This window comes from Anser brachyrhynchus (assembly GCF_964034855.1).
Source record: "Anser brachyrhynchus genome assembly, chromosome: 2".
In the NCBI taxonomy this organism is placed as follows: domain Eukaryota; kingdom Metazoa; phylum Chordata; class Aves; order Anseriformes; family Anatidae; genus Anser; species Anser brachyrhynchus.
This window is the reverse complement of record NC_137695.1, coordinates 62,053,964-62,080,963: the sequence shown is the minus strand read 5'-3', so window position 1 is coordinate 62,080,963 and position 27,000 is coordinate 62,053,964. Positions and strand designations below refer to the sequence as shown.

At 39.8% G+C, this 27,000-nt stretch overlaps 1 protein-coding gene and 1 long non-coding RNA gene across 7 annotated transcripts in view; both read right to left on the bottom strand.

Moving 5' to 3' along the window:
• Positions 1-3,155, bottom strand: part of GOLGA4 (golgin A4) — a 64,102-nt gene extending 60,947 nt beyond the window's left edge. For all 5 annotated transcript variants that reach the window (XM_080580524.1, XM_080580525.1, XM_080580526.1 and 2 more), the window contains exon 1: positions 2,462-3,155. In XM_080580524.1, coding sequence (XP_080436650.1) covers positions 2,462-2,551 — 90 coding nt within the window. In that variant the 5' untranslated portion in view covers positions 2,552-3,155. The remainder of the gene's footprint in view (positions 1-2,461) is intronic.
• A 14,950-nt stretch (positions 3,156-18,105) lies between these two features.
• Positions 18,106-26,253, bottom strand: LOC308189905. Of its 2 annotated transcripts, none has more exons than XR_013946714.1 (3): positions 24,511-26,253; positions 21,722-21,932; positions 18,106-21,577 (listed from the first exon to the last, which is right to left on the bottom strand). It is a non-coding gene; the product is annotated as an uncharacterized lncRNA (long non-coding RNA). The 2 variants fall into 2 exon arrangements; XR_013946715.1 differs by having other exon boundaries at positions 21,439-21,577; positions 21,722-22,541; positions 24,607-24,741.
• Positions 26,254-27,000: the final 747 nt, after the last annotated feature.

The following is a 27,000-nucleotide window of genomic DNA, read 5'->3' as shown; positions in this document are numbered from 1 at the left end:
AGAAATTAATTTTAAAAAACACTAGTCAAAATAAAATAGAACCTAAGCAAAGCAAAATGGCAACAGAAGAACATGACACATTTTAAAACGTTAACATGAACTTGTTGTTCCTGTTAGCACTAAACATCTATTCAAAGCAATTTCACAATTCCATACTGAGCAAGGCTGCAACAAGCCAAGCTGACCCAACCCAAATGTAGCTTGCCAGCCTCATACTTCTAAATCCACATATAAAACTTCAGTATAAATGTAGTGAACATTAAAAGATCAGCAAATTTTACTTACAAAGAAATTAGTAAGATCTCTCCTTAGGTATATGCTACAACATAACCAGAACTAATAAAGTGTTGCCATAAAAAATAAAAATCAGAACACCTCCTGCACTTTGTTGCAGTACCATCATTTAGGTTGTGTATATAAATTCTGCCTTACAAAACGTTTGTCTCAAGACCATGACTGAGCTGACTAAAACATAAATGACAGTACATCAGTCCACTGAAGAGATATTACCCCCAAAAAAGTCAGTCTTCTGGAGAAAGAACGGAAGACATAGTTAAAGCCTACAGGTATGTTTTGCCAAATTTGGATAGTAATGAATTAAGTCCAGTATCATAGGAAATATATGGGTATACCGAAGTCAGTGATAGTTTACAGGCCAGACCAAATGGAGATAAAGCTCCCCCCTGAGAATGTGACTCTTCTCAAGTCAGACACCTGACTTAGTACCGAATAACCATTTGCCATGCCAGCTCTACATCCTGCTGAAGAGTTTTGCACCAGAGGTATCCGTACAGTTTGAACAACGACAACAACCTGCTCACCCCAGTAGCCTGCTCTCCTTTTCTGCCCACCTTCTAACTTAAGATCAGCCATTTACAGCAGGGGAACTTCTAGCCCTCACCATACAGAATGAAAAAGGTTTCCAAGCGTTCATCAGCACTTTACTACTAGATGGGGTATGAAGGTCTCTCTTCACTCTGCCGTTAATGGTTTTACAGTTGTCACCGCTGCACTCAGACCTCCTGACACTTCAGAGCCATTTCAGAGGCACTGCGCTCGGCAGCAGGAACAGTCGTTACTCCTGTGTAACGAACGGCACAATTCCGAAACTGAAGGCGGGCAGAACAGGGGAGATGACACAGTCACCTGGAACTGCAGGGGCAGCTTTTTCTCCCCATCAGCAGTTACAAACTGATGTGTCCGTCCTTCATCAGGCAGGGGGAGACTACAGGCTGTCAGAGTCAGAGAGGTGACATCAGCTAGCTAAAAGCCCACACGGAAAGGGGAGGCCCACAAAGGCCTCCTCAGAATGAGCGTTCACCTTCATGTTATGCTTGGAGAGATGCTAACCTCTGGATTTATTTAGGTCGGTAAATTTAGCCTAGGACACCGCAAGCCAGAGTACAAATGGCAAGTTTTATGTCCTAAAGAGGGGTTATCAATAAAGCAGAGAGGGTATGGTACGGAAAGCCTCCCTGCGATGGGGTATAGGAAAGAGAAGAGCAGAAAAGAATGCAAATAAAAGTCTCATAGAACTAAGAAGTGCTGAATGTGTGTAAAACTTGGGCTGAAAATGTTTTGATAGGAAGCAACTGATGGTCAGGTGATGATAGAGCACCCAATATACTGAATGCAGTTTATTTACATATCTACTATGAGAATGGGAACAGAAGTATATTCCACACTCTTTGCAAGACTCCAGTGCATTTTACAGACCTCTAAACCTTCTCCCTCTTTCCTTGTTTACAGAAGCTATTTTGAAATGAGACACAGGAAGTGAGCAGATTGTCCTGTTTCGCTTTTAAGAACAAATCTAACTTCAGTTTCCTCCTAACAGTACTGGAGATCAAATGAAGCGATAGCAAGTAACAATAAGTGACAGAAAACCAGACTATTTCACACAAAAGGAAAAATCAGTTCTCGTTTTCTCTTTCTGCCTTCCCATTCACGTCAACCCTTGAGTTACGTGACCTGCTCTACCACAGCACAGCGGCCTAGGCGAGAGTATCACTTATCACAAGCTCTGGTGTTAGGTTCCATGGGACCTGTCAGCACCAACATCAGCGTTAGCCCTGACAGCCAAATGAAGGCTGTGATATATTAAACCGCTGGACGTGCATGTGGGGGAAGAGAAATCGCAACCAACTCTCTCCCTTCCCGCTGCACTGGAAGCTCCACACGTACGCCAGCTCCATGCCACTCTCAGCCGCCGCTGACAAAGACGCACTTTCTTTGGGCAGACCCCCGAAGTAACAGCTAAGGGAGGGTTTAAAGCTGAGCTTGACCAGCCAGATAACGCGTCACAGACGGAACACCCCCAGAAGCACGGCCCCAGCCGGACAAAGGAGCGGTGCGCTGGGCCAGTACCGCAGGAACACCGCACACGCACGCACTGAGTTATCCAAGCACGAAGCACAAGCGGGCACCCCCCGCCCCAAAGAAGAAATAAAGCCAAACCCACCCACTCCGCAGCTCCCTGCGGCTGCAGGGGGACGGCCCGGCGCGGCGGCGCCTGCTCCTCGCTGATCTTCTGCTTCAGCTTCTTGAACATGGCGGCGCGGCGCGGCCTTCCTCCCCCCGCCGCCACCCCCTCCTCCTCCTCCCGGCCCCCTCCCCGCAGCAGGTGAGCGGAGGCGCTGCTGCGCCTGCGCGGCCGACGTGGAACCCGGCGGCCCGGTCGCTACGGGGCGAGGCGAGGCACAAAACGCCCTCCTCACGGCTTCTGCCGCGCGGCGCCGCCCCGCGGGGGGGGGGTGCCTTAGGGCGATGCGCCCGGCCGCGGGCGGCCTGCAGGCCTCGCTTGGCACAGTGCTGCTAATTAGTTTATAAACCCAATCATAAACCCAATCTGGGTTTATAAACCCAACCAGCAGCGTTCTGGCAAGTGCATAGGGTTTATAAGCCCTGTGGTGGTCAGCAGCAGTTCCACACACTTTTCTATAGTGCCCAGTTGTCTGATTTCCAAGTCTTGACAGGAAAACGCAATTTTTGAAGCTGGATTAAAACCTTTCTGCTGATGCAGTCAGGTTGTTTTCACTTTGCCCCCAGTCAAACCTTCTGAGTACTATTCCATTTGTACATTTTTTACAGATCAGTTATGAATAAATTATTTTTTATTTTCTGTTTGAAACTGGAGAGAAGGAGATGCTCTTGGCAGCCTTCGTTAAAGCCTGTGGCACAAGCTTTTGGCTCCTTGCTGGATGTTTTTTTGTGTGTGCGTATTCAGTTAGAGTATTTAGTGTATTTAGTATTCAGTATATTTAGTTAGTGTGTGTGTTATAAATGACTGAGTCCCAAATAGGATTACAATCAAAGTTTACAATTTATTAAATGAATAGAGGCAAGCAAACAGCGCTGGGTGCGCCGGGAGTCTCTGCTCCACCAGGACGCACACCTGTTACGTAAGGCGGCTGGTTTTTATGCTCCTAGGCTAATACATATTCATTACTACTTCTAGAAGAGGCAGGGTTATTATAATTGGTTTCCCGAATCCGAAGTCCTCCCAGGTGCACCTGCTTATCAGTCTCTGTTGGTTTCTCGGGGGCCGCTCGGACAGGGAGGCTCGTATTCTTCCTCCTTATCTAGTGGTCTCTTGGCCGGCTGTGAGAAGTTACTGCACGTCTGTGCAAAGTCAGCAGTTTTTCTCTGAAGAAATCCCTTTGTTCTCTTCTCGCCTAAACCCAGGCCTCAATGTTAACCCTTCACACCCCTTAGTGGCACGAATTGCTGGACTATTCCTTACAATTCCTCCCTTTTTTTTTTTCCAATATCATCAATTCGTGTCTCTTCTTCAACTTTTGTTAGTAGCAGTTGGATTTCATCAGTCAGTTCTCGGGGTGTCCATTTCTTAAGCATCATTATCGACACATCACCTTTTCTCTCCCAAAGTCATCACAAATTGGGTGCTATTTATTATCTGCCGTATCAACAACGTAAAGCAAGGTATCATACAAGGTATAAACAATAATGTCATTACACCACATAAAAATAAAAATAGCATTCTTTTAACCCATGGTCCACCGGGCAACCATGGAAAGAAATCCCAATCCATACCCTTCCAAGTTTGTACTGGGACGTGGGCTAGCTTTTTAATTTCTTTTGTTATCTGCTTAACCACTTTTCCATTATCATCAATTTGTAAACAACAATTAGAATCGTTCAGTTTTCCACACACTCCCCCTTCTTCTGCTAGTAAATAGTCTAAGACCATTCTACGTTGAAAGATAGCATTCCTCATCTGAGTGGATTGATCAGCCAGAAGATCCAAGGTCGTCGCTGTTTGATTGGTTACAACTTCGAGGATAGCTTGCGACCTAATTGTTCGGTTCAAATTATAAATAGGTTCTCGGGCTCCTGACACCAACTCATTCGGGTTCCAGGTAGCTGGCCCATAATGCTGTATGATTCTTTCAGGAGGCCATTCATCCTTTCCCCATTTTTGGGCACTATCCCCGGATAAGGAAGTATCAATAGATCGTTTTACTCTGTTCAGGTCATCATATAATCTTATTCCTAAATGATTTCCTTGTGTTTGTGACAATAAAAAGAACAAGGGTCTTATGTACCCCACATAGCATATTCCCGACCAGTTTCCGGGTAGCCTCTTGTAAGCATGTTTGCCACACACCCAATAATGTCTCTTTAGGGCCCACGTCCCGTTTGGAAAATGACCATCCCATCCATCTTTACCCTTTGGGGCGTGATAATACAGAGTGTCCTTGTTACCGAGTGGTCCTGTTACAATGTCTGCCCCGTTTGTACTCATATATGCACGCTTCCAAGCTCCCACGTTGGGTTTCCACTTACAGTCACAATTCAGTTCTCTTTGGCGACCTGTCATATTATAAGCCTTTTTCGCCGTCCAATCTTGAGAGTGTGGGAAGCGCCTTCAATCATGGGGTTGGGCCCGCTTTCAAAGCTTGTGTTACCATTCAGCCCTTCAGGGTGATCCAGCTCCTGGAAAAACTAATCACAATTTTATTATGGGTTTAAAAGGTTCTCATGTTATTTTTCTCAGGACAAACTGATCTTGGTGTGGGAGAAGTCCGGTCGAGGCACTCTCACTCGGCGGTCAATACCCATAGGGGTTGCCTCCCTCGGTAGACCATACACGCCGCAGTGGAGGGTCCTACCCCGGTCTTGCCTTCTCCCTTTCCTCCCTTCAGCCTTGTCCTATTTATCCAGTGCCCTTAATTCATGCAGAACCTCATTGCTGGGATATCAGTTCCTCTTTAGTCTCAGTTTCAGTTCCCCAGGAGTGGACTCAACCCTCCAGGCTTCGGTAGTTATTGGTCCTTTTATTCTGGATGCGTGGGTCCAACCCCTTTCTGCTGTTCTCACAGCTGTTTCAGTAGTAAGTAAAACAAGGTACAGTCCCTCCCATCGGGGGTTCAATGATTCTTCTCTCCAGGTTTTTATTAAGACCTTGTCTCCTGGTTGTATTTTATGAATAGCAAATCCTAAAGGTGGTGTCTGAGTCATCATCCCAATTTCTCTTATCTCCTGTAATCTCCTTCCAATGGTAATTATGTATTTCTGGATACTATGATCCTCAACTACATTGTTCCCTAGGGGCATCCCTTGAGAATAAGGCATACCATATAACATTTCATATGATGATAACCAGTCTCACTGTGTGGTTTAGTTCTTATGTTTAAAAGTGCCAATGGTAAGCATTTCGTCCAGGGCAGCTGTGTCTCGATCATTAACTTAGCCAATTGTTGTTTTATTGTTTGATTCATCCTTTCTACTTTCCCTGAGCTTTGTGGGTGCCACGGAGTGTGGTATTCCCACTGAATACCTTTCAAGGGGTACATCCTTCAAATCTTTGTGGCTGGCGTATGTTCGATTATTTCCACACAATTGTGTTCCAACGGTCCTTCTTCTAGAACGGTTCCTAGAAATACTGCTGGATATAACAGGTTAGTCGTTTTCAAGGTTATGTCATCTTGTTCAGTTAGGATTGCCTGATATTTCATCATCCAGCTGGGTGATAACCAGTGCCCCCCCCCACTTTGTTCCAAAACGGTTGTTACCATATGTGGTCCAAAAACTTCAATATGTTTTCCCATTTGAAGGCAAATAATTTTCTACTATCTTTATCAAGAGGTATGCAAAAGAAGGCATCCTTTAAATCTATCACGGTAAACCATTTATATTTCCCTTTCACAGATGTTAACAATGTGTAAGGATTAGCTACTACCGGGTGAATATCCTTTGTTATTTCATTTATTGCTCTAAGATCTTGTACAAATCTATACTCGCCATTCGGCTTCTTTACTGGAAAAATTGGAGTATTGTATTCCGATTTACATTCTTCCAGAATCTGATATTTGAGAAATTTGTCAATAATTTTCACCATTCCTGTGCCTAGCTTCTATCTTAAGTGGATATTGTTTGATTCAAACAGGTTTGGCTCCTTCCTTTAATTCCACCTTTACCAGTTGTGCCAGTTTCGACTTCCCTGGTACATCTGTTTCCCGTACTGTTGCTATAACTGCATTTTCTACTTCTCTTGGAATATTAACAAAGGGTTTATCTTTGATCATTAGGATTTGGCCTACTTTGGACTCAGGTACCTTCATTATTAATTCTCCATCCTCAAAGGTTATTGTTGCATCTAATTTGGCTAATAGATCCCGTCCCAAGAGTGGCATCGGGCATTCTGGTACATACTAAAATTCATGGGTTAGTTCCTTACCCCCAAAACGCAAATCAAGGGGTTGTAAGAATGACCATTCCTCCTCTTTCCCTGTGGCTCCAATTATTGTAGTTGTCTTAGTTCCTAATCGTCCTTTTAAACTATTTAACACTGAATATGTTGCTCCTATTACATTTACAGCCTAATTAACACAGAGAAAGAAGCTCCCATAACCAACAAAAAATTCAAGCCTCTGTCTTCGTTTCCTAGCTTTATTTCAACTAGTGGACCTGCTAGGGTAGATGCCCCAGGTCCCCATCATTCCTGACTGTTGTAAGTTTGTCCTGCAGCCTAAGACAATTTCTTTCTGATATCAGGGGCTGATTGCCCTGGAAAGAGGCTAGCCAGTTGCCTCTCTCTCTCTTTTTTTTTTTTTTTTTTAAGCCAGGTCCATTTTTTTTTTTCATTGCATTTCAAAGTTGGTCCAGAAATTCAAAAATTCCATAAATTCCATAGGGGTTTCTTTTGGACCTTGTTGGAACAGATTCTCAACTCCCAATAGCCAATTTAACCAGATTTTAGTATTTACATAATTTCCGGGGTGATTAGGGTCTCAGTGAGGGGGTCGGTCAGGGGAATGCAATCGTTGAAAGTTCCCTGAGCGGTTCCATTGGCAATCTGAGCTCACACAGGAACTCAGGTTGTTTCAAGAGTTAGCTGCTTTTCTGTTTCCACGACAACTCTCTCGGACCCATCACGGTCCCCCTGCCCCAGAGGGTTCACACCCGCGATTTAGAGATCTCAGCCTCGGGTTGAGACGGAACTATTAACATTCCTACATCCTCCTTCCCTGCTCATTCAACTTCAAACAGCTCTGTTAAATACTACATGCCACACAACCTTTAACACCTTCAACAATCCTTTTAACACTTCCTTTATCTTTCTCCAGCCCGTACTTTTCTAATGCCAACACCAAAGGCTCAGTCAGGGGCCAACTTAATTCCAAACCTTTTCCCTCCAACATGCTGAAACAACATATCACTATACAACATTTCATCCTATTTTCCTTCTCTCCTCAAAAACATTAATTGCAAGACACTGTTATAGTCGATTGATCCATAAAGTGGCCATTTAGTTTATATAGTGGCCACCATTGATTGCAATACTTAGTGGAAGTCCTCTTGCTTTCTGTGCCCCCATTTCTAACAATATCATTCCAATGTGCCAATATGCACCCAAGGAGGCTTTTTTTTTTTTTTAGGACGCCTTTTTTTTTGGATTTTCCCCTTTTCCTTGATTTCCCATTCCCTTTTATTTATTTATATTAGTTACTGTCCCTTGTTTCAATTTCCACGCAAACCTTTTTATTGCAGGTTTTTACTATCTTTTCCTAATCTTCTTCCCAAATGTCCCAATTCTCTGGGATTAAACTCTTCTTTCCACATACAAACTTTACTATTTCAGATTATTAATGAGCCCCATTCCAATCATAAATCCGCAGGACTTCGGAAAAACACCTGAAGCACTCAGCCTTCTGTCTTCTAGACAAACAATAACACCTTTTCCACAAAATTTACATTTCAATAAGACCGAATTTCAAGCCAAATGCTAATTTTTCTCATGCACTTTGTTAGTAAGCCTACACAAAACAAGGAATCACTCCTGTGTATCCGTCAAGATGGGGGTTTAAAAAGGTATTGAGGCCTAAATAAATCCGCTCTCCCCCTTCTTACCGAATTCCCAGGGCTCAGGCCCGAACCACCAAAGAAGTTACTCTCCGTTCTACCACTTTGATAATCAGTCAGCCCCCCTCCCCCGATACTTGGGAAACTGACCGAACACCACCGCGAATATACCCAAACTTCTAAACTGTTACTTAGATAATGCTCCCACCTTCCTTCTTGACACAGTCAAAACATTTAAGAACAAAACAGGATTACAAGATGCACCACCGGGGGTGGATTGTTAGGATATAGAGGTGGTAGGTTATCCAATGACTCCCATTCATCATCTTTTTCTTTTTCCTTTTTTTTTTATTTTTTATTTTTTTGTTCTCTTCTTCGTCAAACTTCTCGTCTGCTTTTAGTGTAAATATTGAGGCTGGAAAAGGACGTGAGATCCTGATCCATAATCCTGCATAATCACTTTCCTCCTGGCTAAAAGGTTCCTTTGAATTAACATGTATATTTAAGGCCTGGCAAACCCAGTCTTCAAAGGATCCGAAAACGGGCCAAAAGACATGTGGTCTTAAAGGCTCCTTTGGCCATTCTGTCATACAATACTGAACCATTTTTAATTTACTTTCTCCCTTTTCTGGGGCCCCTATCGTTCCAATTTCTAATCATTATCCCTAATGGACTTTCTGGTGGTATGTCTGGTAATTTGCTCCCTTTTCTCTGGTCCCGGGTCTTCAATTTTGTCTGACCCATCTAGGAATTTTACTGTGGCAATTCCTACAGCCCTTGGTTGCCTTAGTGAGAGTGTCTTGCAGGGGTTTTAGGACCTATCACCCACCCACGAATCCTATAGGAATCGCTTCGGTCCTTCACCGGCCAAGTCCCTCGCGGGAGATTGGAACCGCGGTTAGAAGACCTCCACAATCGCTTCGGAACTACGTTCCGTCTCAGTCACACTCTCACACACACAGGCAACCGAATCCCACCCAACCGAACGGTATACGCCTTAAATACTTACGACTCCGTCGTCTTCATTCGGATCTTCGCGCGCAGAATTACGGGCAAAATATAGTGCTGCAGCCGGCAAAGGGAGCTCATAAAAAAATCTAAATCTTTGCTTGCCCTTATTCAGGTTCAAGATGGCATTAGCCCCGACCTGACTCGAACAGGAGCCACCAAATGGTGGGGGCGCCCCTCCTAGATCAAGTCAGAATTCAGGAACCAAGACCATCCCGGACGAGCCCCCAATTGTTATAAATGACTGAGTCCCAAATAGGATTACAATCAAAGTTTACAATTTATTAAATGAATAGAGGCAAGCAAACAGCGCTGGGTGCGCCGGGAGTCTCTGCTCCACCAGGACGCACACCTGTTACGTAAGGCGGCTGGTTTTTATGCTCCTAGGCTAATACATATTCATTACTACTTCTAGAAGAGGCAGGGTTATTATAATTGGTTTCCCGAATCCGAAGTCCTCCCAGGTGCACCTGCTTATCAGTCTCTGTTGGTTTCTCGGGGGCCGCTCGGACAGGGAGGCTCGTATTCTTCCTCCTTATCTAGTGGTCTCTTGGCCGGCTGTGAGAAGTTACTGCACGTCTGTGCAAAGTCAGCAGTTTTTCTCTGAAGAAATCCCTTTGTTCTCTTCTCGCCTAAACCCAGGCCTCAATGTTAACCCTTCACACCCCTTAGTGGCACGAATTGCTGGACTATTCCTTACAGTGTGTGTGTATTCAGCGTAGATGCAGAGCTGTTCGAAGCAGCTGCCACTCATTCTCCAACAAGGGGATTACTCTGAAAGTTGCTGTGTTGCCAGTGATTTCATGTGAAGGCTAGAAATACATTATCATATTTGCAAGAAATGCTGAGCCGTGAACTTCTATATAGCACAGCAACATACTATGAAGAATGCATTTGATAATCACAAACATACAGAAATGTTTTCACTGAAATACACTGCTGCCATCTATAAATAATTTGAGATAAATATATATACATGTACATTGATCCCCCAAAATAAGTAAGATACATCCACAGCAAGAGAGAAAGAGAGAAGGAGAGAAAGGAAGAAAGAGAGAAATGGAGGGAGGGAGGGAGGGAGGGAGGGAGGGAGAGAGGAAGGAAGAATAAAAATAAACTTTTTCATAATTTTTTGTTACGTGTAAGAAGAAAAATTACTTTTCAGCAGTCTATTTAGCTGTAGATAAACAGAAGCCAGCTGTGATGCTTTTCTATGGGTGGACTTGGCAATGGAGGTATAAAGAAGTCTCCAGAACTAGGAGGGCAAAAATACCTGAAGAACATTCCACAAGGAAATGAGATAAAGTGGGTGATTAAGTTTACTGCTGCTAGAAAAAGCAAAAACGCTCTACTTCAGTCAGTCTCTGTTCCATGTAGATATGACATGTCCAGGATGGCTGGACAATTCTCAGGTTAGCAAGCGAGAGACCCTCCACTCTCCCAGAACATCTGTGATTCTCTCATATCTATGTGCTCTGTGCTGGCTCACATTCTCTTAAGTGTCTGTAATTAAACTCTAATTTTAAATCCAAGTCACTAAATGCAGCATGTGAACTTGATAGCTAGATGCATATTAAAAGGAAACTAGTTCTTACAGCTATCAGATAAAAAAGCAAAGCTTGTAGCTGCTTTTTGTCTTGTAGAGTATTATTATCCTAGTGGATTATCTGAAAAGATATCAATGGGGCAAGAAAAGTCTTTCTTCCTTTCTCTCAATGTTTCACTGCGTCTTTTACTACTGCTGCCACTGCCTTCCCTTACTTTTGTCAGGTTTCTTCTTTACATTTTTTTTTTTATCATTTATAGCTTTGTTCATTCTTTCATAAAATATCTCCAACCCAAATAAAGCTCTGTATTATTTCCTTGGAATATGCAAAGTCAGTATGTTCTGAATATACATCTTTCAAATTTTGAAGATATATATGACAATTCCAAAAACACTTTTTTAAGCCTTCAAATTTTGTAGTGCCTGGACAAGTTTGATTAAAACATATTGCAATACACAAATAATTTGCTCCAAACTCAGCAGAAGTCCTGGAGGAACTGTCTGAAACCACATTAACTCCCGTTCCTTCTGTGCGACAAAGTCCCTTATTTAACTGAACAGTACTTTATTTCTACAAGGGCGATCTGATTTTAATAGATCTTTCTAGTGTGTGAAGTTAATAGTAGTAATTGAAAGTGAAGATTTGCCTTTCCTTTTTCATCTTCCTTTAGTACAACAGTTAACACAGACCAAATGATGGTTCTTTGACATTGAGCTGTCTGTGAAAGATAAATGTATATCTGCAAACATTTCTGGTACGGTAGATAATTAAGAATAAAGGTCTGTTCCCAATTGAATCTGTAGCAGTTGTAAATGTATCTCTGTGGGAATGGGAACAAAGCATTAAAGTAAAATTCTGCGTTTTCATAGCAGTCTAGACTTCTCTAATTGTCAGTGACAGTAGCCCGCACATCCCTGCAGTCCCGTTCCTCACCTTGTGCTCAGGCCAGTGCTTGTCAGACCTTTCCCTCCATTACTGCGTGTCAATCTTGCAGAAAACTAAACTGACAAAAGAGCAAATAATTTTCTGCTGACTTACTGTGCTGAGTCCCGCAAGTACAGAAGCTTCTGCAGGAGAGACGGAGGCAGACAGAAGCTAGCTAGGTTTGCATTGCCAGAGTTCTTATTTCAGATTGCTCAGGAACCTATGTATGGTCTTTGCTGAGCAATTGGCTTCATCTTAAACTGAAGTCATCCCACTAAGTGCTATTTCAAGGTTAGCTAACAAGCAGCTCTTTTTCTGAAAGAACTGATACTACCTCAGTCAGTAACTATCTTGGCTGCTAGTGATGGTTGGAGTATTCATGCATATGGCCTCTAGGCAGTCTGACCTGATTTTCAAAATGCTCTCTTTAAGTTATTGCAGCTTTCTGGAAGTCACAAGAAAGCCTTGGCCATAAATGATGAATGTGGCTTTTCAATACTCTTTTCCACACCCACAGTTCCAATTACATTGTGAAAAATGTATGAATTTGCTAAAAGCTAGTTTTTTCAATCCAGCCGTCTATCTCAAATATGGGAAGACGTAAAGCAACATAATGTATCATTTCTTACAACTTTTTTATGTTGATTCATATTTTTTGAAAGGAGGTTTGCCATCAGCAGTGCTTCAATTTTTCTTTACATCAGCATCATGTTGTTAAAATAATGTCTGATACAAAATATAACTATTACTGGATCATATTTGACATTGAGGGCATTACTTAAAAATACAAACAAAAAAAAACAACTGATAATAAAGTAAACATAAGCAGAAGGAAGCAGTAATCAAACAAGCTCTGTCCAGGGCTGCTGTTCTTTACAGACAGCTTATGGAATGCCACATTTTGTAATAAATATAGGAGCAGTTTTACTCCTACATATAAAATTTAAAATATTAATGTTGCTATTAAAGCACTCATACAGTGTACAGGTGCATAGGTAATAAGTTTTAGTCAGGAAGTATTTTGATCTTCAGCACAAAGGTTACAAACAGCAGCACATGATCTGATAGTGCAATGAAAACAGTGACAACTCATTGTACAGACAACTTACAGAATGGGGAGAAATAGTTATGCAAGGTACATCCTTTAATTATATTACTGTGATTAGAACCCTACCAATCTTAAAATGGAAGCTGGACTTAATATTCAGAGTGCTTGCCTAGCCTGATTCGATTGCCATTTCCTTTTTCATCTAAATGTGGTGACTTTCAACTACCAGCAGATGTCAGTGTTCTAGAAGCCTACGACTGCCTCTGTAGGGTCATCGTGTTATGAATGCGAAAGTATATCAACGATGGGATGAGAGTTTTAAAATGTCCAGAACAGCGAATTGAAAATAATAATAATAATTCTACATCAACCATATAATTCTTATGCGTACAAAGTATGGGCTGCTCTAAGTAAGCTACTGGCTATCAAATATTACATTTCTTTACAATGTGGCTGACTTGATGGCTGCTTAGCAAACAGTCTATTTTCTATTTGTGTATTTCCATGTTCACCTATGGTGCCCTGTTATTGGTCTGATCTCAGCGAAGGGAAAACTGAGCAAAAAGGGTCATCAATAGCCATTTGATTAAAGATAATGAGTGACTTAAGGAAAAAGATTTGTGAGCATGTTGAAAATGCATAAAGCTATGAAAAGATCTGTGCCTGAGAAAGCTGAAAGGCAGCCTAAAAGCTGCAGCTGTTTAAAAAGACAAGACAAGAAACTCACTCTGAAAGTGAGGAAAAGCTGACAGGCATTGCTGCTCTGTACCTTGGGAGGGAAAAGAAGCTCTTTGCTCTAGTGGGAAAGTTGTTCAGAGATCACATTTCATGCCACACACCTCTCTTTCCAGAAGTCCAAAGTGCAAGCTCAGGCACTGAAGACTACTAAGAACCACTGCAGTAAACTGATTCACTAGTTAGGACTGCAGGATGAGGAAAAATACTTGGATTTATTCAACTGAGTGATCATAAGTGATCTTTTTGTGAACAGGAATAGAAGACATAGAGATTTAAAAGCAGGGGCCAGGATTTGATCCTGCAAAAGTCTTACTTTCCTAAAACAAACAAACAAAAAACATCCATCATTTTACTTCTACCTTGGTTAAGTGGCATTCCCTTTCTGCTTTGTCTAGGGTGTCAAAACTTTTCTCTTAGCTTCCATTTCACTTTATTTGCTGTACTGCTTTTAAAATCTCTTGATGCCACAGAAAGGGAGCTAATGATGCTATAAAACAGCAGACCCTTTATGCCAACAGTGATGCTAGTCATGAGTTCAGTTTTAAATTAGCTGGCAGCAGATTCTCACTTGACTACTTTCATTATTATTTTTGCAATTGCAATATAAAAAAAAAATCCATATGGGACCTTATATGTCAAAAGAGAAAAGAACTTGCTTCTGAAGGCAGTTTCTTTATGGCAATGCAGTGGGCTGGTTTCAAGGAGACCTGGATTTGATTCCCAGCTCTGCCCCTGCCCTGCTCATTGACCCTAGGCAAGCTATTTTGAATTTCTGTGCTTCTGTTGGTGTTTTAAACAAGAAAGTGATGCTACCCAATTTCTTGCAAACACACGGTTAGTTTTCCTCTTTGCTTTCCCAGCAGCTGGTACAAAGGTCAAATGAATGACTGCTTATTTGGATGCTCTTTAAGAATATCAATATGCACATTCATAGAACAGAATTATTTCCCTGCTAGGAATTTTTTGATTCTGTGATCATACTTCTAAAACCACATCACTGGAGATGCTGCACAAAGCAGAATTCACTGCTGAGGAAAGTCACTGAGTCATAAGAAGACAGATTCTTACAGAGGTGTCCTGAATAACATCTGCAACTATCAAGGTAAGCAACTATTTCAGAGCATCAGGAAGCATTTTTCCCAGTTACAGTACTGTATAATTTGATAGGTTGTTAAAGAACTAAAAAACTAAATACACCCAACCAACTTCAGATTAAGATAATATCCTAATACTGCCATATTGTTGCTTGAGTATTGTCATACTCTAAATCCCCTACTAATCTTAGTTTTCAAATGTTTTGGAGGGAAATGTTTCTTAGCCTCCTTTACTTCTTTTTCTAGCTCCCAGGATTTACTGCAAGCCTTGCCACCCACTGAGTAGGGTGAGGGTGAAATATCTGGTTGAAGAGACCAGCCTGAAGGCTTCAGGCCTGAAATTCCTTTCATGTCTTACCTAATTCTCAATGACAGGCCTATAGGGCACTTCTACATAGAGAAGAGTTACTTTCCTACCTGGTGAAGACAGTGAATACTTTATCACCTCTGCTGAACTACTGCAGCAGAGTTATTATTCATTATCAATTTAAATGCATAATATCTGCTTTTCTTGAAGCGCTTTAGAAACAATTCCTAGGTAGGTCTGCTGAGGTGCCCCTATAATAAACACAAGCTGTTTTACAGAGGAGTAAAGTGGGTCCTGGAGGACTCAAATTATACAGCACTACACAGTTAACTCTATAGTAGATATGGAATTAATGGACTGTCTGATGCTGCTCCCAGATTTATAATTAAAAACATTTTTAACCCTGTGGTCTAGAAGACATCTTTACTTAACAGTGTATACACATAATGAAAAGAGATCCCTCCCCTTCCTGTATTCTCATGCTATTTTATAGTCTCTAGGAGCTCACCTGTATGTAAGGATGACAGCTACTGCCATGCCCCCTTTTGTTATCCCCCCTTGTTTAGCGAAGAAATACAGCCAATGCAGAATCTTGAGACACGAAGAACTTCTTTGATTTGAGAAAACTATTACTTAAAAGGAAGCTATCACCAAACTGTTCAGAATGTTCCAAGTAACAGGATTTTGCATCTTCATCTGTTAACATACACTATTTCAAATTAAACTCAAATTCTCATTATCCAATTGTTCTCTCTCAGACTTTGTTCACCTTATTTCAACCCTTTGATGAAGTTTTTTCCTGCTTATTCCAAAAAAGCCAGAGACAGAGACATTAGGTTTGGCTTAACAAATACCAGTTACAGCTCACAGCACAGTTATGCTTAATTATTAATATAAAATATTCCTTATTGATGAGTGCATCTATTAAAATAGACCACCTACTTTCTAAATGGTAAAATACCTGAGTTTTCCAACAACCTGGAATAAACTTGATGCTTGTAATTAAAGTATTGCAAAGCTACATTTGCAGAGTTACAAACTGCCTCAGAAAACTATCACCACAAAATAGTGACAGGTCTTCCCACAAGTATCTCCTCTGGTAATTTGTTTCAAACCTCATGGACTATCCTGTTGCTCTGAGAGGGGAGAGGGTGTTAACCTAAGGGTTGCAATTATATGGTTCAATTTATAGTAAATGCAGTATGAACTCAAACTGTTATAGCAAGAAAAACCAAGCGGACCTCGACTTGTCCTCCAGCACCTGAAATTTCATTTGAAATAATATCTGTGGGAGATCAGATTTTTCCCTTACAAAAGAGATGCTGAGTTGACAGGGACTGCACCAGTTTTAAACTGCGTTCAGTGTCACTGGGTCAGTCAGAGGTCAGAATCTGAAAGTTCAGATCTAGAAAAATATTAGCAATTCTACAACTTTGTTTGGGACTGCAACATTAAGGAAACTAGCTTGGCATAAAAAATAAATAAATAAATAAATAAATAAAAAGCAAGACAACCATGTCTGGCTAGATTTAAAGAATTTCAAGCAACTTGATTTTTATTTTCAACACTGCCAGGTCCTCCTTATGAAACCACAAGCCATACTGTGAGCTTCTTATTCTGATTTAGCAGCAATTTGCATGAGTAATTCAACCAAAGAAAGTAAGTTATGATGTAAGTCCCTGCTTATTAAAGAGTTCACAGAATGACTTTTACTGTTTAAATCTTTAATATTAAACACATGTGATAATACTTATCCACAGAAAGGCTACACTAACTTATTTACTGGAGATAATGGCTAATCCTTGCACCCAGGCAAGGGGACCTGCTGTGGATATTTAGGTCAGACTACACAGAACTCATGGAAGCTCTGAGATGTAAATCTCCTGCTGGTAATAACTACAATAGAAACATATTAGTTGGTCTTTGATTTCCAAGTGTAAAGTGCCATGTATTGTTCTTTTATTGCCCTTATTCAGTTCATTCCTCTAAATATCATAAATAGCAAGAAATGTTATTTATATATCATGTAGCTCCCTAAACATCTGTTCAACTCATTCTTCAATATAAACTGCTATGATACCAAGATACTTTTGCAGTTAAGACACTGGGAGAAGAGAAAAAGTGTTACAAACTGTTAAAAATTCATAATTATACTGTAAGTATGAACAAAAATACTTAGACGGAAGACATAACTTCCCTTTGGCTTCATTCAGATACTGTAAGAAAGATAACTTCACTTGCTGTCATGCATTAACCACTGTCATGCTATTACACAATTTTTGTTCAGTGTGTACTCTAAACCACATAGTATTTTGTGCTGAAAATGTTTCATACAGTATTTTCTTCTCTTCCTCTGTATACTAAAAATTGCTTTCTTTTCATGAGTTTAATCTAACTAAGCACAATAAGAAAGTTAATTTAATTATGTATAGTTAAGCGGTCCAAACGTTTGCTAGTCCATTAGGGACAATACAAAGCAAATAACATATTGCAGGTAAGATTAAATATTGTTGTTGCTAACCTCTGTTGCAACCTTTTAATTTTTTATAGCTGCAATGTCAGAAAGTCTCATTGGTAATATATACTGCCCACAAACCACATCGGGCGTGGAGTCTTCTGGTGTGGTCTATTTAGTATGTGCTCAAGCAGGAGTCACAGTGGAAGGTTAAGTATAGAGAGATAACTGTGGAATATTATGAAATAACAAACCACTGTGAATGAGGCTGCTTTAGCTTCTGTGGTGTTGGTAATCTAGAGTACACAATGTGTATTTATAAAACATTCTCTTGTTGCTATCGCCTTACACTTTGCAAAACAGCCATTAAAGTATCAAGCAGTTTTGGAAGCGATTTCTCTTACCTAAGCAAACCGACAAACTTCAGAAGCAAAGTGATATTTCTCTGGAGATCAGAGGAGAAATTGCTGCTTGAGGATAATACCTAGTCTCTAAAACCAAAACTGGAAAAGCAAACATCATCCAGGTAAACACAGTGGTTGCTCAACAGAAGCCTCAGAGCAAAGAGAACAGATAGGTGGAAGACTACAAATACAATCTGGAGCAGAGAGACATGACCAGCCTTCTAATCACTCTTGGACCAAATGTGACTAAAACTTCTGAATTGCACGTTCAAAGATCTGCACCTTTCGAATGCAGTTTTGTCTCTTCTTAAGTATACATAAATCCAGTTGTATCGTTTGTGTAGAGACACCCTAAGATGAAAAAAGTAGAAAGGATCAAGACAAAAGCTTTGTTACTTGGTGCAGAGGAAATAATGAGGCAGGGAAAGAGTCTTTGTATGTGTATTTGGGAAGATTACACTGCAAAACAGTAATAACTCCTATGAAATAAACTCTATTAACAACAGCTAGTAATTTTACTTCTGGTCAGTGAAAATCAATTTTTGCTGCAATGGAAGAATTTGCTGTTTTGTTAATTTAGTCTAGCACTAAGACTTCTCAAAGGTGAAGGCTACTCAAAGATAGAAATACTGAAAGCACAGAAAAGTGAGATTTGCCTCCAATGTTTGCAAAGAAGATGAATATATTGAATGTATTTTAATAGCTTGCTTACTAAAATGAAATGTTTCCCTTAAGAATGAGAAAGATAATGGTACAATACAATGCAATACAAAATATTCCTATTTTTAGAAATACAAAATTCAAATTGTACAATTTGAATACAAAAAATACAAAATACAAAAGATATTCTTATTTTTAAATTCAAAGCCAAGAATTGTTTGCTTTTTTACCATCACTTTACTGACTGCTATTAACAGAAGCTATTAACAGAATTCTAAACATAGGACTAAAAATCAGATCTCACAGTGCAAATACAGAAGAGATGAAAAAAGGATTAGAAAATGGCGTCGCTGTGGAGATAACAGCATGGTATTGAGAACTGAGAGTAGTGGTACTCCCTAATGTTAAGGATACAAGTACTGGGTTTTCAGCACACTATTGAAGTGACACTCGCATCTTTATGATTCTTCCCATAGAATTGGGATATTCTATGATTCTATGATTCCCTTCCAAATGCTTTTATTACAGCAAACTGCAGCAAGTCTACTCCCCACCAGTGAGAGGCTGTGAACAGCAGCAGTTCACAGCAGCTGCCCAGGGATAACAGCTTCTACTTCTGCACCTTCTTTCTCATCTTACCCTTACTAAACCTCTGCCAGCTCCACTCCATTGTCTTCTCTGTGGTAAACCACCGACTTCTCACTCCTGGGGTTTTGCCTGGCTGCCTGGCGCGTGGTGAGAGCAGCAGCTTTCCGGGGTGGCCAGCCAGAAGAGGTGAGGTTGTGCCCTTGTGCTCCCTGTGTGGCACCTGGGAGGCCCCAGTGCCTCCCACCAACTCCTGACCTTGTGCAGACTTAGCACAGTGCCAAGCAGGGGCTGACAGCAGAGCAGCTCGGGCAGCCACTGGCGTTACTCTCTGGGCAGCATGTTGTGCTCTAAACTGTACTTTTGTGATTCAATTGTTATCAAGGAAATAATTTCAAGTTAAAAGCATCTGGATTTTGTTTTTTACAGAATTTGTAAGCCAAACTCTCACACTTCTTATCTTAACAAAGCATGGTGAGGGCCGATGTGAAATAGTTTGGGTTCAGTTTTGTTCTTGAATCTTACAGAAAGTTGCCAAAAACAGAGGCAGCAAGTAAAATAATTGTATCTAAGAAAAGGCTAGATGAGTTTCAGTTTGTATAAGTGGAAAAATATATTGATTACTGCACTAGTATCAAACATCTTCCTTAAAACTCTTCTTGATCCCAATCATTTCTCAGGTGACTTTTTCAGAAACATCCCTTAGAAGCCTTTCTGGATGCTACTCCTCTAAGTCTCACAAGGATGAACAAATACAGCCTTCAAATAGCTAACCTGAAAGAAGAGTTTCATATTAATTTTCCTCATAGAGCATGAAAGTTTTTTTTTCTTTTGTGTGGGAGGAAAAGGTGTGTACATTTTAACAGTAACAACATATTATATAGTTGGCAAGCCATTTTTCTCCTCTGTCTTCTCTGTGCTAGGTTATATTCCAGACATATTACTACACTCGTTGATGACACAATAACCATTAAATAGTTTCCAGCAACTAAATTTTAGTTGCATCAAACAACTTATGTCTCGATAGCAGTTATCATCCCACTGGTTACGTCCGGTACCATTTTTTACTGGCAACCCCGCCAAATGTCCTCTCCGTAACATAAAAGCAGATAAACACAGACGCAGAACTGGTTGTTCTAAAAATGAACCTAGCTGTTTTTCTTACCAGGAATTGAGAACTGTGGTATCTCCCGCAGGAAACAGGCAAAGCTTGAAAAGCCAGCATACATTTTACTTGTGCTGGTCTGGTAGCTATTTAAATTTCTTCTCGAAGGTTTTGAAGTAAAGCAGACATGGAGAGTTAGTAAAATGCTGTGACATTGTCGGTAAAGCAGCAACCTAACAACATGAAATGGTTGTTTAAGTAACTGCTTGCCATAAGACATCATAACCTGTTTGAGATTCCATTTAGCCGAGTTTTGATATTTAATTTATGAGTACTGGATGTTCTGTTTTTTGTATATATACACACACGTATCACACGCATGTACATGCACATATATATTTACAAATAAAAGTTATGATTCCTGTTGATGATTAGAAAAATCCTTAAATGGGTTGATTAACCTTTTTATTTTTACTAATAAATCCTCAAAATATTTCAGTCTTAGAAGAATCTGATGTTTGTAACAAAGTAGTAAAACTGACCTGTTGCATAAAAACTTAAGGTGTGATCTAAAATATGATTTTGCTTTGAAAAATCACTGTTAAAGCAGTATGAAAAAAAAATTATATTTTCTGTGTCTTTGTTCTGAGACCAAATGTGCTTTTTGTAGTCATGTAGAGGTTATTTTTTGTTTTTAACCAAATTGCCATGCCCACAAACCCAACCTTGGCTCTCGTAGTCAACCAGCACTATTTCTTGTTCATGCCTCACTTCCTGTAACAAAAGTTCTCTCTGCCAAACAGTGTCCTCATCATAATTGTGTAATCCTTTTTTTTTTTTAAAAAAAAAAAAAAAAGTGATGCCCTTGGTGATGCCTATGCAAACTGAATTGAAGTTGTGTAAGAAACCAACTGGCTCTCTTAACTGGATGCTAATAAACAAGTCTGCACAAGAAAATATAAACCAGTTTGTACGTTCTCTCTCTCTTTTTAGCTGAGTTGGTCTGTGTAGTTAATAAGAGTACAAGATATTTAAGACATGAATCATCACAAAATTTACTGGATCTCCTTTTGAATGCTACAGAAATGTTGAGCAAGACTGTCATGTCACTCTTCGGAATTAAATCATGCCTGGAAGCAGAATTGCTGTATATACATTTGCAGTGACATCTGCTTGCTTTTATACTGCTTTTATACATGTTCAGTCTAGAGACAATAGAAGACAGATTCTGAATCTTGAAACATCTGCAGTTTCTTTGTTTAAATCATTCTGGCTTTTGCTAATATAATTCAAGAAGTCTCACAGAGTAGTGTATGTATCATGCATAGGTGTAGTTTAGGATGTCCCTTAACAATCAGGGTTAGTTGCATGATTTTCCTAAAAAAAAAGAAAAGAAAAGGTAAAAGAAAACCTTAGAAAACACAAATAATCTTGTTTTATTATTATTATTTTAACAAATACTGAATACAAAGGTTTTTTAGATCAGAACTGCACAATACATATAGAAACATAAAGACTTACTTTTTACTCCTTCTGGGTCATCAAGGCCACAACCCTCAGACAAATACAACAAAGTACGCAGAGATAAATTTGCCACAAAATCCAAACAGCTGATGTTCAAGCTGTAAAATGGAAATGGAAACGTTTTCAAATTATATATCCACTTTTCAGTTCAGACAGTTTTCTATTGTTTCAGCTAGACCCATAGTCTTGTAGTAGTTTCACCCTGTAACTGAATAAAAGATTCACATATTATCTTAAGACTGAAGAGGGCAGGTTTATTTTATAAATCTGAGCAAAGTAAATGAGTAAATGATTAAATGAAAGCCAAATCAACTGGTTTGACTTTACAGAGAAGTAAGGCAGGGTGTAAACTATATTGAATTTAAATTAATTACTATGAATTTAAATGAAGTACTATGAAAATTTCTTTCAACTTTTTACATTTTCCTTTGTCATTGTTTTCTAGTGTTTGAATTCCGCTAACATAGTATTTCTCTGATATCTTAAGATACCTCAAGAACAGAAACTTACTACACAAATACAAAAAAAAAAAGTATGATAGTCCTAAAATTTCAAGCATTGGAGTTACTGCTCTATTCATAATTTGTCAAAGCTGTTTTTGCTTTAGATGTTGGGTTCTTGGGTGCACGTACATTATACACAAATACTACTTAATTTCCACTCTTCCAAACTTTCTACATGTGCTGATTTTCAGTTCAGTAAGTAGAATTATTAAACCCAATCTCCCAGTCTGCTAAATTTGACTGGGCTTTTTCCTCTCGGGAGTGCTGAGCATTCATAGCTTCCATTGACTGAAGTGGCAGCATCTGCTCAGGACCTGAAAAAAATGTACCAAAGGCAATGGTGATTAAGCCTACAGGAAAATACCAAGATACCTTTGACTGGCTTTCATAAGCAATACATATATTTGACAATCTCTTTTGAAAAAAAAAAGGGGGGGGGGGAGGCTGACAAATTAAAAATTTTAATTTCTGAGTTCCTCTTGCTTCTCTAACACTGTTTGTATGTAGGAAGCATCCACCTTCACCTTCAAAGCATGATACAAATTAATGACGGACATACAAAGAAGTGCACTGAAGCAGCAAGCAGCAGCACACAGGCTCAATGCTATTGGAAAGGAAGCACCTCTCTCAAGCTGCCGTTCAGTTACTCCGTTTGGTTGCTTTTTAAATGTGTTAAGCTGAGGGTCAGCTTTGTTGCTGGAGAACATGAGGTGAAGGCTCAGTGAAGGCTATTTTTGTTATATGGGGAATCTGTGCTCTTGAGATTTAGAAGAGAATTGTAAAGGAGTCAGTCCTTCATGTAGAAAGCAAAGATAAAAAGAGTATTTTAATTCTTTTTGTCTTTTCCATATAAATTAAAAATCATAGTAGATATCTCTTAGTTATGTCAATAGCTTGTTCAGCTTGGCATAGCCAGAGGGACCTCTGTAGTTAGTCAAGGTAATTTGTGTTGTGGGGCATAGGGGACTTCTGATAAACGCCTGTTACATTTCCAGGTGTTATAAAATCTAAATGTAATGAGAGAAGTCATGTTTAAGCTTTATGTTCTAATGACTTATCTACTTAACACATAAATGGTCAAAAAAGTGACTAAAAATACAGATGAGCACATACTAAAAGACCCACGTGTTTAGTTGCTTATGCATAATTTAGACATTGCTCATTAGTTTTTCAGGCTCACTACAACTATGTAAGAGTGAGGTGATTTCCTTTTTGTGGTTTGTGTGTCAACACCAAAATCAACTACATAATCTTTTTTTTTTGGTGATACAGACTGAGTTTTCCACAATGATATCAGGCATAGGTTAATTGTTAGTATGTACTTGTACCAAACAAACCAAATACACTTAGGAGTATATGTATTAAATCTATACGGACAACAATATCTAGATTCATAGGTGTTTTTACACTGGCATAATAATGAAAAGCTTTATATGAAAATTAAATGTACTGCTATGTAAATATAAAAAAAAATGCAAATCTTTAAATAAGACTTTAATTTCTAAATTTAGTTTTCACGCTATAGCTTCACTATTAAAGAAGATGTTTCTAACAAACTCTCGGCCCACGAACACTGTTAAGGTATTTTGAAATTTATATATATCTAAATGGGATCAATCAAAATAATGCCTATCTTCCCCTTATTTTTTTAAGGAGCCCATCTTTGGAAACCAATGCTAAAATTTTTCAAGTATAAAATGGATACAGATCCATAGTGATCCTATAAATACATTCCCATCATAAAACACAGCATTCCTGTGCTTAACTTATTTCTAAAAGACTTTACAAATAATTTAGTGACAAAAACAAACAAAAAGCTAGGAAGTGGAGAGTTGTGTTTTCAATTGTTTGGTAAATTACAGAACCACAGAATGGCCGAGGTTGGAAGGGGCCTCTGAAGATCATCTAGTCCAATGCCCTGCTGAGCAGAATCACCTAGAGTACATTGCACAGGATGGCATCCAGGCGGGTTTTGAATATCTCCAGAGAAGGAGACTCCACAACCTCTCTGGGCAACCTGTGCCAGTGCTCTGTCACCCTCACAGTAAAGGCGTGCCCCCTCATATTGAGCCGGAACCTCCTGTGCTTCAGTTTGTGCCTGTTGCCTCTCGCCCTGTTGCTGGGCACAACTGAAAAGAGACTGGCTCCATCCTCTCCACACCCTCCCCTCAGATATTTATACACATTAATGAGGTCTCCCCTCAGTCTTCTCTTTTCCAGGCTAAACGGGCTCAGTTCTCTCAGCCTGTCCTCGTACAACAGGTGCTCCAGTCCTCTCATCACCTTTGTAGCCCTTCTCTGAACATACTCCAGTATCTCCATGTCCCTCTTGTATTGGGAAGCCCAGAACTGGACACAGTACTCCAGGTGTGGCCTCACCAGGGCTGAATAGAGGGGGAGGATCACCCCCTTTGACCCGCTGGCAACACTCTTCCAAATGCAGCCCAGGATACCGTTGGCCTTCTTGGCCACCAGGGCACATTGCTGAGTCGTGGTCAGCCTCCTGTCCTCCAGGACTCCCATGTCCTTCTCTGCAGAGCTGCTCTCCAGCACGTCAGCCCCCAGTTAACAAATCTGCAGTGCAAACAGATGTTTTCTGCAAAAGATTTTATTTAGTTGGAAATCCACCTTTCTGGGAAAACATTGGAATACCAAATTTTCAGTTAGCTCTATCCACGGTTACTAAACAAACAGTCTAACCCTTTCCCTGATGAGGATGCAAAGGATCTGACCCAGAAGACCTTGCACAATTCTCCTGCTGGAGAGCACCAAAAAGATCTGTGGGTGCTAATTCCCATCACAGTGCATCATATGTGCACAATTCTTACTATGCCCTACAATTTTTGCACTACTAAGAGTAAATGAGGTTAAGTGGAAAGACTAAAGCTCACTGGTTCTGTTACTGGCACTACCAGAAACCTTCTAGTCTTTCCTACTATTTGGTAAATGTTTTATGCATACAGAAGTCTTACAGAAGTCTGATAAGTCTTTTATTTCTCCAATGAATTCTAGAAGAGATTATTAAATAATGTCATGGTTATGTTCAGCATCCAGTCTGTATGCACTTACCTTTGTAACTATTTCAGTTATTCTCTTAAAAGTCTTAGATTATTTCCCACCATTTACATTTAAACCATACACTCCTTTACCTACTCTTTTGAATGTAACTGAAAATCAAAATTACTTTGAGTAACGTTGAGTGTTTCAATGGAACTGGTACTGAATCAATTTAAAGAACTAAAATTTCACAGGAGGATGAGAAATGCTAAAGAGAAGGAAAGAAACGACATTCAAAACTTCACAAATAGTAAACATAACATAGGAAAATATATTTTTCTGTAAATTCTCACATCAAAGCTGCTTCAGTGACAAAATCTCTTTAAAACTCTATACAAATTATTGCAGGAAGTTGACTTAATTGAGGTAACATACAACAGACTTAGAAATTCATCCCAGATACACTTTCTTAGGTGATCATTATGCTAAGTAGAGCTAAGATTTTACCCACGGAATGGCTCAACAGAGCAAAACAGTTTCAGAGAGAGCTTTCCAGGGAAAAGAGAGAGTACATCAGCAGGCTAAATAACATATGAGGAGCTTTACAAGAACAAGCTTTACAGTAACTTCAATAAGATTTTGTTTAAGGTAGATTAATAAATCATTTTATTTTTTGTAACTGCGGCCATTCCACAGCAAAAGTCCAATGTAATTTCATTTTCTGGGTTCTAATTGAAGGTCTATAATTAAAACGTAGGTAATCTGACTGTTTAACTACTCATTAATGATGCTGAACTCAGAATTGCTACTGTGACATCTTGTACCACTGTCTGCAGTAGCTGCTCTGTGTATACACTGTGCTGCGCACTGCTTTTCAGTAAAGTAAACAATTGCTCTTTCAAGCCACAAAAATGCATGTCTGCTCTCAAGGAGACATGTCTTTTGCTGCATCATTAAAGAAAAATGTGCTGCCTGTGATATCAAAAGACCAAACGTATGCAAATCCCAATGCTTCAACAGAAAAAAATGTACAAACAACTGAAAACATTTTTCCCCTTTATATAGCAATCTATTGACAGAGAGTCATCCTACGGAGACCTGGGACATCACACAATTCATAAGGTTCCACACCAAGTCTCCACTCAAGAAGGAACAAAATATTTCTACCACTAGCTAGACCAAACAAAACCACCTGAGACACTAATGAAGAGTCTCTCCATAAGGCCCAAAAGTCAGTATGTGAGTCTTTCTGTAAGAATCAACCTCAAATAACTACATAGTTTTAAAGCTAGTATTTTTTTCATGTCTTTCCTGCTGATGTTCCAGAATAAACTTCTCCCTCTGCAACATCACTTCCGTTCTACTTCATCTCTCTGCAGTGAGATCATCAGCTATTACAACAGAAATTAATACGATGTTAAAAATAAGCATGGTGTGGCCAAGCTGTATGAGGAAGGAGACTAAGACACTGTAGCATTTCTCAAATAGAAAGTTATAAAATACTAAAGAAACTCAAGGAAGTTGCTTTATGTCTGCTGTAGTAGATTTAATTCACTTGCATGTCACGTTTTTTTTCCTTCATGTTCATCCACATGAGCTTATTTTAGTAAGACATTTGACCTCTGCCAAGGGCTCTCGGGAATATTCTTGAGTCTTGCCACTAGGCTTGTCATCGAACAGCGCTTTTTCATTCTTGTGCGGTTTCAAACATCCAAAATACCATCTCCAGCAGACCCCTGATCATCTTTTATGTTCTCAGTTACCCCGCACTTGGTG